This window comes from Lepidothrix coronata, unplaced genomic scaffold, assembly GCF_001604755.1.
Source record: "Lepidothrix coronata isolate B3197 unplaced genomic scaffold, Lepidothrix_coronata-1.0 Scaffold59, whole genome shotgun sequence".
Taxonomy (NCBI): domain Eukaryota; kingdom Metazoa; phylum Chordata; class Aves; order Passeriformes; family Pipridae; genus Lepidothrix; species Lepidothrix coronata.
Window position 1 is genome coordinate 4,070,412 of NW_016690239.1, and position 16,235 is coordinate 4,086,646.

Genomic DNA, 16,235 nt, shown 5'->3' on the forward strand with positions numbered 1-16,235 from the left:
CTTTTCTGGTCCCTCCATCCAGGCCAGCTGCTCCCTCCCCAGGCTAGATTCTGTTGTCCTTCTCTAACTCCACTATGTCCTTCTGGAGCTGTGGAGGTCAGAGCTGCATGCTGCACTCAAGGTGTTGGCATGCCAACCTTGTAAATAGCTGAAAAACAATGCCCTGGGGTTTGTGTGGACAAATTCATGTAGAATTTGGGAGGAGTGTTTTCAGATCCAGCATTTTGTTCTGGGTGCACCCTTGACACTGCCAAGTTGTGGCTTTTTGGATGTTTCACAATATACATGTTTAAAATAAATTCTGTTGAACCTCCCAAAATAATTTTAGAATCCTGGCACCATTCAGTGAGGTTACTGGCTATCAACACAATTAGCTTGTATAATGTGTGGCATAAATAGAAAAAGTGCAAAAAAAGTACCATATGAGTGCAGTGAGCTGTGACATCTTAAAAAGTGCAAGGCACAGTGACTGAGAAGTTTTGTACCTTGCATAGTTAACTAATCCACTTCTAGAATACAGTTTTGCACAGTGTGCAAGCCAGCAGATTTAAGAAGAAATTTGATGAGATTGAGACATTTGCCTTCTGTTGTGCATAATGAATCCTGTAATAGTAACATGAATACAGGAACAGCAAAACTTTTCCTTAATATCTGATTAAATATCTCACATACCACTCAGCTCTTCTGTGATTCAGGATGAAAAGTTCAATATCAGTCTGCTGTAGATTAGAAAACTGAGCACTGTAAGAAAAGACAGACCACCTCTTTACCAATATAATACATAAGAAATTTTGGCCATAAATTAGCAGAGCCCTCCTTTAGCTCAACTGCAGAACCCAGATAGATCATGTTGGCAGATTATGTTGTCTCAGCCATTCTCCACACAGAACCTCTCCCAGTGAAGAAAACCTTTTTTTTGCTTTGCAAAGCACAAAGCAAAGTAAAATTACACACTTTGCACAGTCTTTCAGAGGACTGTAAATGTTTCTTTAGTGTCTTAACTCTAACACATCTTTGTATCAACATTGTTCAATGAAAAATTTGGGGAATATTTCTAGCATGTACATTAGAAATTGGGCTCCTTCATCTCTCTTTGTGCCTTCATATATGAGAATGCCCTGATTTTTGCAAGTGCTGAGTGATCAGTAGCACTTTTTCATTGAAGATAGTTTATCTGACTGTCGCAAGGCAGGCATTATTATTTTGAAATTTTTTTGATTTATTTTGGTACAAGTAGAAGTCTGTATGGTGGAAGAAATTAATTCCAGTCTATCTGTGCCTGTTGAAGAATGCTGCAGTTTAGTGAAACAGCTGGCAACAAACAACTCCCATTTTGTTCACAGAAGTGCTGAGCCCTTTGGCATCAAAGATAGGGTTCCATAAAGGGTAGGGTTTGTTCATGGGCAGACTCAGGCTCAGGGAGTTGAACTTATTCAGTTACTTATTCAGTTACTCCTCCCTCTTTAAATATGCCAGAATTCAGCCATGGGACAGGGGGAAAGTATCAGAATAAGGTCTTTCACTCAATTTTTTTCCTCCCAAGTTTTTTTCCTTCCCATTTATATTGGAGAAATATAATTTTTTAGTAAATAAAGCTTCAAAGGTGGATTTCTATTTTACGTCTTGCCCAGTGTCACTGTACTGACTGTGAGCAAACCCCATCACCACCTCTCCTTAATGACTCCAGGTAAGGGATGTGAAGGGAATTAGCCTCGATAACCTGTGCACGTGCCACACTCACTGACAATTTCTTTTGCCTGTATTCCTCCTTTTTATCTCTCATTTTGAAGATGGAGATGGATGAGTGTCTCAGAGATGTGAATGATGGTAGGAATCATGCTCTCTTTGTGTCTTCCATGTCTCTCATCTAGTCTTACTCTCATTAAGTGGGAGAAAAACTTGGACATTCTTGCAGTCAGAGCCACTACCAGTTTGAGAGTAATGGGTCGTGCCTGTTAAAAGGAGCACAAGGATTTGCAAAGGTCCTACATCATAGTCTGCTAAACAGCATCTTTTACAGCAGCAGATCTTACTTTGGACTTGTAGGACTACATCTGATGTAATTAAAAACTAAGTGGTGTGTATTGACCAAGGAAGTGGTCAAATGTAAAGTGCATCTGGAAATTCCTGCAATCCTGCAAGTGAGTGCCAGATAACCAGGGAGGGATATAATACAACAGAACATTTCATTAAGCTTAAACAGCTTCAAAGAACATTTGAGCTAAGAAGGGAACAAAGATGAGGCTGGGTCAGACAAGGGCTCTGTCCAGCCCCAGTGGCCAGCTGGAGCATTGGAGGAGCCTGACACAGCCCCAGGAGTGTGCAGTTGGGCAATTACTTGCCCAGACGGAACACTTAGCCCTGAACAGCTGGGTAATCCCAAAAGCAGGAGGTTTTATCTTTCTGGATTGTGTTTATTCCAGCTGTTTATATAACACTGAGTAGCTGCAGAAAGGTCATTCTTTTGCTCTTGTAAATGAACATTGTAAACGGCAGTGTGAAAATGGTGATTTTGGCTTTGTATTATGCCTGTGAGCAGGAACATATAAGGGCAGGTCACGAGCAGGGTAATGCTGCTTCTGAAAAAAGTGCTGTCCAGAGATAGTGGGGAGGAGGAAGTGGCAGCTGGTGGGGAAGCATAGTCAGGGGGAATGCCAGTTTCAGAAACTGGTCTTCTCTTGGAAGACTCTCCTCAGGTAGCAAGGGCTGGTTCTGCTCAGCCTTTGTGTGTGGTATTTGAATCTTCTTGGGTAAGAAAAATGTATATAGGGTTCTTATATGGTAATTCAAGGGCAAAACTGTGCATTCCTGGAATAGTAGTAAATAAAGTGAAAATAAATGCCTTTCCAGTTGAGGCAGATATGCAAATACTGTTTTCCTCTCCTTCACCTATGCTTACTTTGTGCTGCTCTGTTTACCTGCAGAAGAACTTCCTGATGGAGAACAGGATAATGACAAGCTGACCAAGTCTCCACCTCCTCCACCTCCACGGCGCAGTTACCTGCCAGGATCAGGACTAACCACAACGAGATCAGGAGATGTTGTCTATACAGCCAGAAAAGAGGCTGCTGCTGTCAAGGTTTGATGATTCATACTCTAGGCAGTCAGACTGTTGATGAGTGGTTGGCAGAGAGACAGGCCACAGGCTTGGGCCTATGAAATAATGTTGAGACAGAGCTATGTCCTGGAGAGCTACTGAGACTGCCAGGATACACTTCTCTTAGGCCAAATGAACAAGTAGGATTTGACCAGTTCTGTTTACAGGAGTCTTGCTGCTCATATTTCCTAGCAATGTAGAAGGCAAGTTACAGACTGTTTTCCTTTAGAGTGGTAAGAAGATTAAAAATAAAAAAAAAAAAAGCATGCTTTAGACAGATGGGGACGATCAGCTCAGATTTCAGTGTTGTTACAGAAATGTTGCAAATTAGTTTCTTTGGGCTTCTTTTCCCCATCTGTTCTGTTCTCTGAAGGAAGTGGAGGGAAGTCCAAGTTAGGAAGCTTTTTAATCTGTGAACATGCAGCATCATCAGCGATACTGGTTGCTTTTGAACTGATGAAGTAGCAGGAAGAAGGACGTTGCAATAGGGGAGTTGCACTAGTGTTGAATTTTCAGTGTTTGCTTTGCATCAGGAGGGCTCAACTATATCATCTGTCTGTGCTTTCTTATCCACTTGTAGGAATGCAGTGAGGATGCTGGGCAAATAGCACAATCCAAAGCCCCTAAAGAGGATCAGGCATTGTCTCGGAGCACAGGACATGCTATAGCATCAGCTGCAAAAGATGAAGAGGAAGAGGAAGGAGATAAAATAATGGCTGAATTACAGGTATGCCTTTTGGGTTGCACATGAAGACACCTGTGCCTGGTATAATTCCTAGGGCCTCAGCACAATTTCTAGCTCAGAACATGAAGGAAAGTAGGTCTGCCAGTCTTACCCAGTCCCACATTGTTGCACTGAGTGGTACACTTTTTGGAAGCACCACCCAAATTTTGTTCAAGAGGTCTGAAGCTGAGAGAGTGATCAGGAATGTACTAGCTGCCCCTGGAGAAGCCTGCAAAGGTAGATGGGACAAGTAAAATATTGGTGTACATTTGGTGTCGTTGTCCCTGGCCTAGTATTGCTCACCTAGTACCAGAATGGCAAAGTGCTGAGAGCTTTGTTAACTTCAGTGGGAACAGAGAATGTGGGCTCTGCTTCTGGTGGGCTGTGCTCACTCGTTCTGTGCTATGGTTCGAAGTTTCCTGGAGTGTTTGAGCACTGAGACATTGCCTGTTCCCCGTTGTGTAACTGGTACATTACTCTGCTAGTGGCATAGAAGTAGTGCTCTCTTGCTGGTCCTTCACTTAACATCACATAGGCCAATTTACTTCAGTGATGGCCATGCTGCTGTAAAAGCCAACTATTCCAGCTGCCATCAGTGAGCTCCAGCTTCCCAGGGGTACCTGCTGTCCTCTTCCATGCCCACATGAGGAAAGGAGATGTGGGTCAGCTTAACTGGCTATAATTTCTGACAGTGTGTTTCAGAGCACTGTCACGGCATGAGATGATTCCTGCTGTCCACCTGCCAAAAGGTGGGTTTGGTGCTGCCCAGGGAGCACTTGCAGCACAGGAGACATGGGCATTAAGCAGTAACTGTTATGTCTGATGGGTGCACCCTGCCCCTTTGCTCTGTTCTCAGCCACCAGTGCTTCAGACAGCTGCTTTGCAGGGACCAACTGCTAAAGACCAGCATGACAGGAGAGCTGGGGACAGGGAAACTGTCACATCATCTCCTGTCTCTGGGAAAGCAGCCTGTCTGCCTTGCAACTGGTGACAGTGAAGTGGAAGTCAAGGTCTGGAAAGGGGGGCTGAGAGGAGCCAAGGAGGAGAAATAGGCGTGGTTGCTCAGCAGGGGGATGTGTGTTTAAATGATAGTTTTGGGGACTAGAAATACTCATTTTAAAGTGATACCAAATACCAAGTATATTTTAGAAGGTTAACAGAATACCATGTTTTAGAAAGGGCAAATTTCTTGATCTAGAAGCTACAGGCTCATTAGTTTGATATCAGTCACAGGTAGAAAAAATGGAAAATTATGTATGAGATTCAATCAGTGAAGAGCTAAAGGACAGATATAAACAGTTATGCAGTAAATACAATGCAGTGGAGCACAGATCTGTCAAAGCAAACAGCACTCTTTGATCAGGTAACAGGTTTAACTGCTTAAACTGAATTGTATACCTATACACATTTTTGATCAAACATGATACAACATTCTGATAAAAATATCATACCTCAGAGTATACCAGAAAAACCCTATCATAGGACAATTGAGTTGACTGGGGTTGAAAGCGCTGCCCTTGGTGCAGGTGTTTATAGGCAAGTCCCGTAGGGATCAGCTACAGGCCTAGTGTCACTCTGTACTTTCATCAAGAGCCTAGAAATACATTTAAAATTATGATAGCAATCACTTAATGGTCATGTGGACTATAAAGTCCGCATGAAGAACAACAACATATAGTCCAGGCCACAACTGCCTGGACAATGTCTTGAAAAAAAACCAGGATTTGCAGTAACAAGTTGACAGGAGCTCCCAGGTCAGTGCTGTTGCTACAAAATTGTGTCTGCTTTAGATGTAGATGTGGGAACAGAGAGTATTTTCATCTCTGTGTACAGGATCAGCGAGATCAACACTGGGCTGCTGCACCCATAGCTAAGTATCCATGTGTCCCTCATTTGAAAAGACTGTTAAGAATATGAAGGTTTAGAAGAGTACAATGTGAAGATTTTTAATATAGCAGAAAAAGACATAATAATAAGCAGCTGCTGTAGCACAAAATGTATTTGGAGATTGTTACAGATATTTCAGAGCAAAGTAGATAAATTAACAGATTACCAAAGGGAAATAGTGGCTTCTTTGTCACTTGAAACCTGAAGGACTTTGAGGATGCCTGACTCAAACCTACATCACTGGTCTCACAAATAGGTAAACTATTTGTGGGGAAAAGTCCATATCCTGTATTATGAGGAGCAACACAATTTTTTTATTAGTTTCATGTCATCTTAGGTACTCTGGTCTATAAACACAAATGGGATGTGGTGAAAAAACCAGAAGAAACTCTACATCCTGATTTTTTCACTGTATTTTTTTAATTATTCTTTCTTTTCTGATTTGCATAAACATGTAATACGTATTAGGATTACAGTCTTTAAAGAACAGGCCTGATTCTAATTGTAATCAGGGCTCTTCATTTCATGAGTTACCAGGAATTAAATAATTTCCCTAATACATGGTATAAAAATAAAATCTTTCTGCACATCATGGTGTGTCTGACTCCTGTAAGCACTTCTCCCTCTTCGCTTTGGCTGGCAGAGATGTCCTGCCTGTACATCTCACTTGAAGGCGTGCTATGCCAGTAGAGGCCTGCAGAAATTCCAGGGATGCACATTTGCAGCCAGCACTGGAAAGTGATAGTGGCAGTGATAGTTTTGCTCCTCCAGATCTAGGAGCCAGTTGCATAGAGAAACTCAAAGGAAATGAAGGGAGGATAGTGAGATAAAGGGATAAAAAGTCCAGGCCATGCCTTGGGGTACACATGGTGGAAGGCCAGTGGTCCACAATGTCCATATGTTTGGGACTGTCGCTGTCTGGTGCATTAATGACGACTGTGGTAGAGACACATCTCCATGGCTAAAGTTTTAATGATGGTTTGTGTGGGGAGAAGTGGAGTTATGTAAGTCTTGCATGACTACCAGCCACTAGGAAGTAGGTACTGTCACAAGCCAAAGTTTGTCATGGGCTTCCTACTTAAATTTGGATAGTCTGTAACACCTTGGTGTGCCTTCATCTCCCCCTCTGCAAAATCAGAAATCAAGCTCATCCTCCTTACAGGGAGCACTGAGGTAGGCATGATGTTAGAGTGCGGTCTTGGCAGACCAGAGCAGATGCCCTGGTTCTCTTAGGCTGATAGTCTAAAATATCTATTATCTCACAAGCTTGTAGATAACACTGTTGACCTGTGACTGTTAAAAAAAATGCTCTCTTTGTAGTCAGTCATCTCCAGACGTTTCTGTGTAAAAATTCTTGGTCTCCTGATAACCTGCAGTATTTATTTCCTAGGCTTTCCAGAAGTGCTCTTTTATGGATGTAAACTCAAACAGTCATGCTGAACAGTCCAGAAATGATACACATGTTAAAGACATAAGGCCTGGGACTTTAATGCATCACAAGGAAAAGAAGGTAACAAGTGGCAATTGTAAACATGCCACCCGGTCTTGGCATAACCTTCTTTCCTTCAAAACTAATCTTATATCTCACGTCCTGTTCTTTTTAACACCCACCCACCACTGCCCAGTGGCTTCCTTCCTTTTATCTCAGTATGGTTCAGAAACTCTTACATGGAACATTACAATAAACTACATTATGTGTCTCATCAGCAATTATACAGTGGTTGCATGAAGTTTTATGATTCTGTAAAATCAAAATTAAAAGAGGATCCATCAGTTTCTGCCGAAGAGATGTTCTTCTTAGAATATCCATCCTGTACTGCTCTGGCAGTGGGTGGTGAAGCATCTCTCCTAAGCTTGATTCTCCTAGAGGGGAATAAATGGTTCCCCTAGAGGGGAATAAATGGTTCCTCTCAGTCTCTAGAACCAACTTAGAGAACTTCTGGTGTATTTTATTTCATTTGTTGGTCCCAGGAATAGTTATTAGATATCCAGGAATCCCATTCAGTTTATTGGTTGACAAGAGTCAAGGTGGATAAGCAGAATTTGCCCTTATGCTAAAAGTTAATGCCCAAAATTCACTCTTCAGTTGTGGGACTGAGAAGGAGGTTCCACGTATCTGGAGCTGTAGCCAAGCTGGGGTGAATTTCACAGCTGTGTCTGCACTGGAGTTGGCAATTGAGTTGATTGGTCTTAGCGGGCAGCAAATGAGCAGGATAAGAAAAGGACAAATATTTCTACCCTTGCTTTTTACGTGAAAGGTGCATCACTGCTGGGTTTAGGGGGTCAGGCAGGCATGACAACTTGTCAGCCAAATGCCAGTTTGCAGTAATGAGGGGTACAGAGGAGAAGGACACACAGCTCTTCAGCACAGCATTTCAACTTTGTCGTGCACTTTGTGTGTAAGGTCAGGGTATTGTGCTCAAGGACTTGGCTTGGAGCTGCCCAAACAGCAGTTCTGGTCTAAAGCTGCAAACACCCGGCTGGGGGAGGGTAAATTAGGTCCATGGGTATGAGGGAAAAATTGCTTTGTTGTGGAGTGTATGACAGCGTTACAGATTAAAAAAAAGGTGTGAATTCATCCTCATTACTACTGGAGAGTGAATGAAAAGATCATATTGTTACATGAAATTCTGGGTAACCACTCAGGACACTGCACATCCTGTAACACAAACATTTCTTTGAAAGGTGCTGCCAAGTAGTTGCCATAAGATACTATTTATTTGAATAACACAGAGTCCAGGAAATTAAGGCTAATGAGATCTGTTTTTGTAATCTGACATAACAGAGTGTTTATTGACTTTAAATATGGAGCATTATGGTCATGATAAACTCATAGAGGAAATGAACTTAGTTGCAGTTTTATTTTTGTAGTAGAAAGGCCGCAGTTCCTAAAATGAGATATATTGTACAGTGACACCACAAGATGTTGCACTGAGGCTTGGAACTTGCTTAAAAAGATACAGTCAGCATATCCATAGGCAACAAGTGCCATTAAGTGACTTGGCCTAATTCTAGGAGAGTCTGGCATGTAATGGGACTGGGAGGCACCACTTAGCAAGCTGGGGATCACAACCTGGTGTTTTGTTCCAATGCAGGCTCTCAGCACGAAGTGCAGACAGTGTCAGCCTGCCCATTGATGAACCACTGCCTGTGCTGGTTTGCATGACAGCTCCTCCTTATTTAGAAATATGAGGGATGTCAAGGTATCCATGGAGCAGCTGTTCAGCCTTGTTACTGCTGAACAAGCCTTTGTAGAGGTGAACTGTGATTCTGGTCTGTTGCTGACTTTCTCACTGCTGTGTTTTGATTGTGTGTAAAGTTTTTCTGTGTAAAATCCTCAGACAGTATATAAGAAAATATCACGAGGTGTAGAAACTACGCCTGGTGACCCTCAGAATGCATGGGGAGTGCGTGCAATAGCCAACCTGGTGATTTCTGTACCATCACTCATTCGTCTCAGTTGGGAGAGCAGTGCTCCTGACAGTTCTGCACGTCTTGATGCTTATATAAGTATAATCTGTCTTCTGGTGTGTTAGGAGTCAGCTTCTAGTGTCAAGCAATGTCAGCAGTATCGCTTTTGGTTCACTGTCTTCAGGCACTTGAGGCCAAGTTAATTTCATTGCTGGTGAGTTGTCTTTTGACTGTAGATTTCTCTCGTGCTCTTTCATAGGTATGGTGTCTCTCCTCAGGTCATTCCCTCCCCCTGATGATTGGTGTTTATCCTAAGCTGTCACTAGCACTTAAACCAAGCCCCAGAGAAAAACCTGGTATTATGAAACAGCATCTTCAGGGGTCCTCACTTGAAAATAAAGAAAAATGTCCCCTTAAATTTGCTTTGCTGGGAATATACTACTTTTGAGCCAGTGGATGACCTCTTTGTGTGGTGTTTGGAGTTCTGGTATAAACGAATATAGTTCAATGTTTCATTCTGCACTTCCACAGGCACTGCAGGGTGCCACTGATAATTTTGAAGGAATACTTTTAAGCTGCAGCAAGGAATTTGCTCAGCCTGTGATGATATTAACTGTGACGGAGCAGCGCTGCTCAGGTGTGAGCAACATTAGAAGCAGCAAAATGTAACTTGAAAATCAGCTTTTACCGGTATAAAACTTTCTTTCAAAGTGAGCCAGAGTCTCGCGTTTGGCTCTCTGGAGAGCGAGCAAGCCATAGCCCTCTGCTGTCAGCCCTTCCACATCAGGCTTTCTTTGATGTGTCCCAGCAGAACGTAATCGGATACTGTGAATCTTTTCAACTTGAATCTTGTAAAAACCTGGGATTTTTTTGTAGCTGTAAGCTGAACATGTCGAGGTAGCACTGAGTTGGAAATAAGGTAATTAGTGTGCTTTTGCATATTCTGGAGGCCTTGTTAAAACAAGGTAACATCCCATCCTGACCACATGCATAGCACAAAGCAGGAACATCATGCACTGTTCCGCCAGAATTTGGAATTTTGCCCCGATGAGAGTCAGAAATCAGATGACAACTTCAGACATGTCTCTGCAGCTGTAAATGGAGTGGTGAGTTCACGAGGTCTGCGCTTCCTCTGAGATTAATTTTGGGGAAAAAAAAAAAAGTCCTGTAAAGGTAAAAGCCCTGAATAACTAAGTAATCCGACTTTCCCCCTTAGGTGTATGGGGCTACAACAGGATCTCCCACAGATAGTGATCATCCTAAAGAGAAGAGGGAAGGGAAAACTGAAGAAGAATTGGGTTCTGATTCATCCAGTACAGCTGACAGTAAAATTGGCTTTTCAATGAATGACAGTCGTACATTTAGCAAGGGTTTGTTTGTAGACAGTACAGACTATTCTAACAAAAACCTTCAGAATAAGAGCACAAACCTGTCTGGTGTCAGTTTGCCAGAGGATGACAGACGAAGAGGGAATCAAGATATTTTAGGATTGCATATTCCAGCTGTTGAAACTGGAAAACAAAAGCCAAACTACAGACTCTCAAGAGATGCTCACCAGGGCCTGCCACAGGGTGAAGCCTTGCAGAGCACAGGCAAGCACATCCCCGTCAGCAGCGTTGCCCCTCTCGTGAGGCACACCCAGGAGGCCACAGGGCCTCAACCTGCCTCGCAGGAGCAAGAAGGTTCTGCGGTGAACTACAATCAGGTTGTGCTAAGACCCAGAGTGTCCAGAAGTAATAGTTTGAACAGCATTGAAGAGATAGACTCTCCAGCTACTTCTCCAAGTGAAGATAGCCCACCCACAGAAAACATCGCCTTCATGATTACCAAAACAGCTGTGCAGGTCCTCTCAAGTGGAGAAGTTCACGATATAGTCAGCCGGAAAGGAGGAGATGTGCAAACAGTGAACATCGATGCCAGGAAGGAGGTGGCATCAGAGAAAGGTATCCCAGAGAACACAGACAGCGAAGAGCCAGTGGTGTGTCTGGACAAAAAACCTGTCATCATAATTTTTGATGAACCAATGGATATCAGGTCAGCGTATAAGCGGCTTTCTACAATTTTTGAGGAATGCGATGAGGAGTTGGAAAAAATGATGACAGATGAAAAGATAGAAGAGGAAGAGGAGGAGGAAGACAATGAAGCACATGAAGTCTCTGAGAGCCAGAAGGAAGAGTCACCAGTAGTTAATGACAGAAAAGCAACTGCAGAGCATTCAGCAGCTCAGAGTCTCCAAGAGCCATACCTGTTTAACCTTCAATCTGACTCTGCAGAAAGCAGACCTCCTGCAGAAGAAGAAAGCACAAAGACAAATTTGAACAAATACCGTCAGATCTATGGGCTAAACACAGAAGCAAACTCAGACTCTGCCGATCAGTTTGGAAGCAGGCAGGATTCTAAGAAAAAATTCAAGTTTAAATTCCCTAAAAAGCAGCTGGCTGCTCTGACGCAGGCGATACGGACAGGAACCAAGACTGGGAAGAAGACCTTACAGGTTGTGGTCTATGAAGAAGAGGAGGAAGATGGGACCCTGAAGCAGCACAAGGAAGCAAAGAGATTTGAAATCACTAGGTCTCAGCCTGAGGAGAGTGACAAAAGTCCTTCTGGGAAGCAAGAGGGACCCTCCGGAGCTGCAGTGCCCCTATCTAGGACTGATGAAATTCGACAGAGTACATACAGGACACTAGACAGCCTTGAGCAGACTATAAAGCAGCTGGAAAACACCATCAGTGAAATGAGTCCAAAACCTATCCCTGAAAACACATATACCTCTGAGGGAAGCACTGTCCCCTTCTCTGCCCAGATAGTACCAGAGACCCCATCCCGAGAGCGTGTAGTGCTGGATGAGAACCTTGCTGGCGTAGAGCCCCCTGCGTCCATCCCAGCCACTTCACGTAAGGTACCTTAGTCCAAGAAATCAAACCTCCAGCTGCTTTCTAAAATCTGCAATAATCACCATTAAACAAGAGGGTCTTGTGATTTGTTTGCTTCCTTTCAGGTGGCTTGTTTGGGCTCCCCACAAGGTGTCTAACAGCTAATAGACCAATGGTTTTGGGGATTTTTTAATCTCTGCTGCTGATTGGTGACGGGCAAATGCAGGGGAGCTGGGCCGAATAATCTGCTGTGTGAAATGACAAGCGTCACTGACATGAAATCCAGGCTGATCAGTAGCTGAGCAGTTTTCTCCATTTGATTCTGGAAATTAACACCTGCGGTGTGAAGCTCCTGAACTTTCCCTGCATGTAGTACTGTGGCTTTTTTTTTGGCGCATGGTGTGCAGTCCTCTCTTGGAGCACCGTGGTACTGATCACACCTTCTCCTTGTCTCCCCTCCCTGCCCCTCCACTCATTTCCGCAGGGCTCCAGCGCTGCCTCCCAGACAAGCCGGATGCCAGTCCCCATGACTTCAAAAACTAGACAAGGAAGCATGGAGAAATCCGGCAAACAGCACAAGCTGCAGGATCCACGCCAATACAGACAGGTAGTTTTACCCTAAACCCGGTGTTTGGATGGACATTTCATGTTGTTTGTTTATTTAAACTCCAGTAACTGACTGAGATTATACCAAATATCGGATGCCTGAGGTCTAACTGGACGTCCTGGATCCTGGGGGCATGACAGTACTGATCTTTTCACCATGCTTGTGCATGCATGTCTGCAATAAAACACCTGCTGCTTTTTTATTTTTCTCTTTTGTTTGTTTGGTTTTGTTTGTTTGTTTTGGGCTTTTTTTCCTTTATAACTGTGGTATCCAGCTGTAATTTTAAGATGTCAACTACATGTTTACTTTCTATTTTGTAAATGTGGTGGTTCCTTAAGAGAACTGGGAATGCTTCTATTCAGAGTGTCTTTACAGGAAGCCTTGGACACTAACCTGTTGGTGTAGAGGGGGCAGTAGGTGCACATTAACTCTCCAGCCAGACATGTCTATTCACATGTTAATAACCCAGCATGGCCCTCGTAGTGACTGGTCTGTAACCCATAGATCACGCCTTCTCACAAAGCTCTGTTGGCTTTCACTCTCTCTATGCACTTTTCGTTGGGCACTTTGGGTTTTCTACCAGGTCCAGTCCACGGCTGCAAGACGTAGCTCAGGCCTTGAACTGTTAATTCTGATTCTCTGCAGGGCTGTTTTCCCAGGTCCTGTTGGTTTATCATGTTACTGGCTTTCTGACAAACTGTCTCCTGCCATCTTTATTTGCAGGCTAATGGAAGTGCTAAGAAAGCTGGTGGGGACTGTAAGGCTACTTCCCCTACCCTACCTGCTTCTAAGATCCCAGCCTTTTCTCCCACTTCTGGGAAAAGCAGCTCAGCACCTGCTTCTAGCGGTGACAGCTCTAACTCTCTTAATCCACCTACTAAAACCTCCATTCCTTCCTCCAACCTTCTCGGTCCTCAGTCAGGTCGCATAACTTACTCTACCTCCCTCATCCCCTCTGTCTCTAACGGCTCCTCCAAGTTTCAGAGCCCCACTTACCCAGGGAAAGGTCACCATCTCTCCTTCTCACTACAGACTCAAAACGGCCGGCCACCCCCTCCTTCCTCCTCTGCCTCCCCCCCCTCCTCTCTCTCCCCCCCTTCACTGAACCAAGGTATGAAGAGCATCAGGACAATCCACACACCTAGTTTCAACAGCTACAAGGCACAGAATGGAAATGCCGGCAAGTCCGCCCCATCCACGGTCAAGGAGCCATCCTAAAGGCTAAGCACGGCACACCTGCCAGGTCACCAAGGCTTTTTGTTCATTTTCTGCAGCCAATATTTTAACCAGGGAATGTAACCATTTAACTATATTGCTGGAGGCTTAATACTAATCACGTGCTAAATATGAATTACTACACTAGATTAGAGTGAAGCTTTTTGGAAAACTGTTGCTGTTGTAGTGATAAAAGAGCATTTTCTTCCTATAGGCAGCACCTCTTACAAAAAGTGTGAAGGTGTGTGAGTGAACTGGACTGCGCGTGCACAGCGGTGTACTGAGCATGGGGAATTGTATGGTTAAAAATTTAGTAAGTTGTTTTGTATAAAGCTATTTTTCATTATGGGGTCTAGAAGTGAACAGAGATATACTAAAGTGTGATTATATTCAATTGTAAAACTGAAACTAAAATATTTTTCTTTTATTTTGGTGTTATTTAGCTTTGTTACAGATTTCTATTTTTGTCAACAAATGTCATGGTTCCTTTCGAGATCTTTTTGCCAAAACATTTTGATACTATTGTAATGTACATTTGAAAGTAGTATGCTGGACAGTAAACCTCTACACAAGAAACAAAACGAGACTGGTCTTATGTGTGTATGAGGCAACTTAAACTATTGCACTGCCATTCAGATTATATTTAAGAATTTGCCAGCCAAGGAAAAAATAAATTGTTTTACACATATAGATAGTTGCTGATTACTTTTTTTCTTAGCTAAATCCACCCTTTTTCCTTCAGTTTTATTTTACTGAGACCTGGTAGCCCATTAATGCATTGCATTGTGGATTTTAAAATGTACACTTCAGTACTGTTCTGTATACTGGCAAACTTTTGTACATATCTATAAATATCTATAAATAAAGAAATACTGTATGTGGCTGGGCACATAGAGTAGTTTTACCACACCAAAGTTAATTTTTATGCATGCTTAAAAATATATATGGGGAAGGGTTGAAAAAGATGGATATCAGTTAAATAGGAAAAGAGTGAGAAACTTCCATAGCTCATGATTTTGTAAATAAATTTATTTGTATAACACCATAATGTAATATACAGAAGCAAAGATCTTTACAAAAATAAAGGGCTGCATGCTTATATATTTGTATTTGTATTTTCGGCTGGTCTCAAGTAGCTGCTAAGGTGTTTGCCTGAGAGCATTAAGCCATCAGGAGAAAAACTGACTTTATTTTCCCTGGATTAAAGCCATCCATAATTAATAATTTTAAAATTAAAGCTCATTGCTGGAACTCCCAGTTAGAAAACCAGCAAGGAGAGAAAAACCTTTGACTGACTGAGGTATCTTCTTTTCCATCTTTAAGTGTTCTTTGTTACCCCTTGTGAAAAGGGAAGTTTCTTATAAGTGTCATTTCAAGGCTGTGCCCTCAGATGGTGCATCCCATGCAGGCAAATAACTAGAGAATGTAAACATTAGCTTATACCTCACAGACACAACACATGGTCTAGTTCCAGCAGGATCATGCCGAGTGCCATTCCCCTTGGCTGCCATAGCAGCAAAGGCCCTGGCGCTTGCAGAGCACAGGAGCTTCAGTGTGGGGCTGAGATGAGCCCAGGACAGACTGGGTGGCTCCAAAGCCAAAGTGAAGCGTTAGGCAGGTTCAGAGTGCCCACACTGAACGACCAGAGTGAAGCCAGTTCTCTTCCAGCCACTGCAGAGCAGCAGTGACTGGTGGCTCCAGAGCCTGGTCTGTTTTCTACTTCCTCTCATGCTGAGTACACGACTCCCTTGCTCTGAAGGGAACTCACCTCATCTGATGCCGTAGCGTGTTACCAAGGTTCCCCACACAACAGACAGCACACACAGGGAGCACCAGCAGGCCTGATACCACACTCCTCCTTTACAGTACACAGCCAAAATGCAAGCTCAAGATAAATGATGGGCATAGCAGATTTTGTTCTTAAACTGTTAGTTTGACATTCCCCATGAGCAGGCAGGGTCCCCAATGGCTCTGGCATTGCTCCCACTGCTGCTTCTTCAGGCGAGGGGCTACAGCAGCACATTCTCTGTACTGGGCTGAATTTAGACCCAGACCGTGGTTGTACAAATAACCAATGACCCTGCACAGTCACTGGTGAGCAGTAAGGCAGTGCTGTACTCACAGGGAATTATTGCTTGGGGGGGTGAATGTGGAAATTGCCATCAGGGAGTGAACACAACACCCACTTGAGGCCTCGGCTACACTGCTACCTGCACATCTTCCACGTTTTGTGCACCTGCTCAGTGCTGAGGTGCAGCACCCGCCAGGAAACATCAACAGGCTCAGCCAGCACATAACCCACATAATCCCAGCACAGGCAGCGCTGCCGGGAACATTCGGAGTCAGGCAGTGACACTCCCTCGCCATCCTGCCTGTACAGCAATGAAGTTGCCAGGTGTTCACAAATGCAGGCAGGAAAGA

At 43.5% G+C, this 16,235-nt stretch overlaps 1 protein-coding gene across 19 annotated transcripts in view; it reads left to right on the forward strand.

Moving 5' to 3' along the window:
* Positions 1-14,396, forward strand: part of KIAA1217 (KIAA1217 ortholog) — a 338,499-nt gene extending 324,103 nt beyond the window's left edge. For 11 of the 19 annotated variants that reach the window (XM_017817068.1, XM_017817065.1, XM_017817078.1 and 8 more), the window contains 6 exons: positions 2,925-3,079; positions 3,678-3,824; positions 7,099-7,218; positions 10,336-12,018; positions 12,477-12,599; positions 13,323-14,396. In XM_017817068.1, coding sequence (XP_017672557.1) covers positions 2,925-3,079; positions 3,678-3,824; positions 7,099-7,218; positions 10,336-12,018; positions 12,477-12,599; positions 13,323-13,817 — 2,723 coding nt within the window. In that variant the 3' untranslated portion in view covers positions 13,818-14,396. Of the gene's footprint in view, positions 1-2,924; positions 3,080-3,677; positions 3,825-7,098; positions 7,219-10,335; positions 12,019-12,476 lie in introns of all 19 variants that reach the window. The other 8 variants (XM_017817080.1, XM_017817082.1, XM_017817081.1 and 5 more) reach the window with 6 other exon arrangements.
* Positions 14,397-16,235: the final 1,839 nt, after the last annotated feature.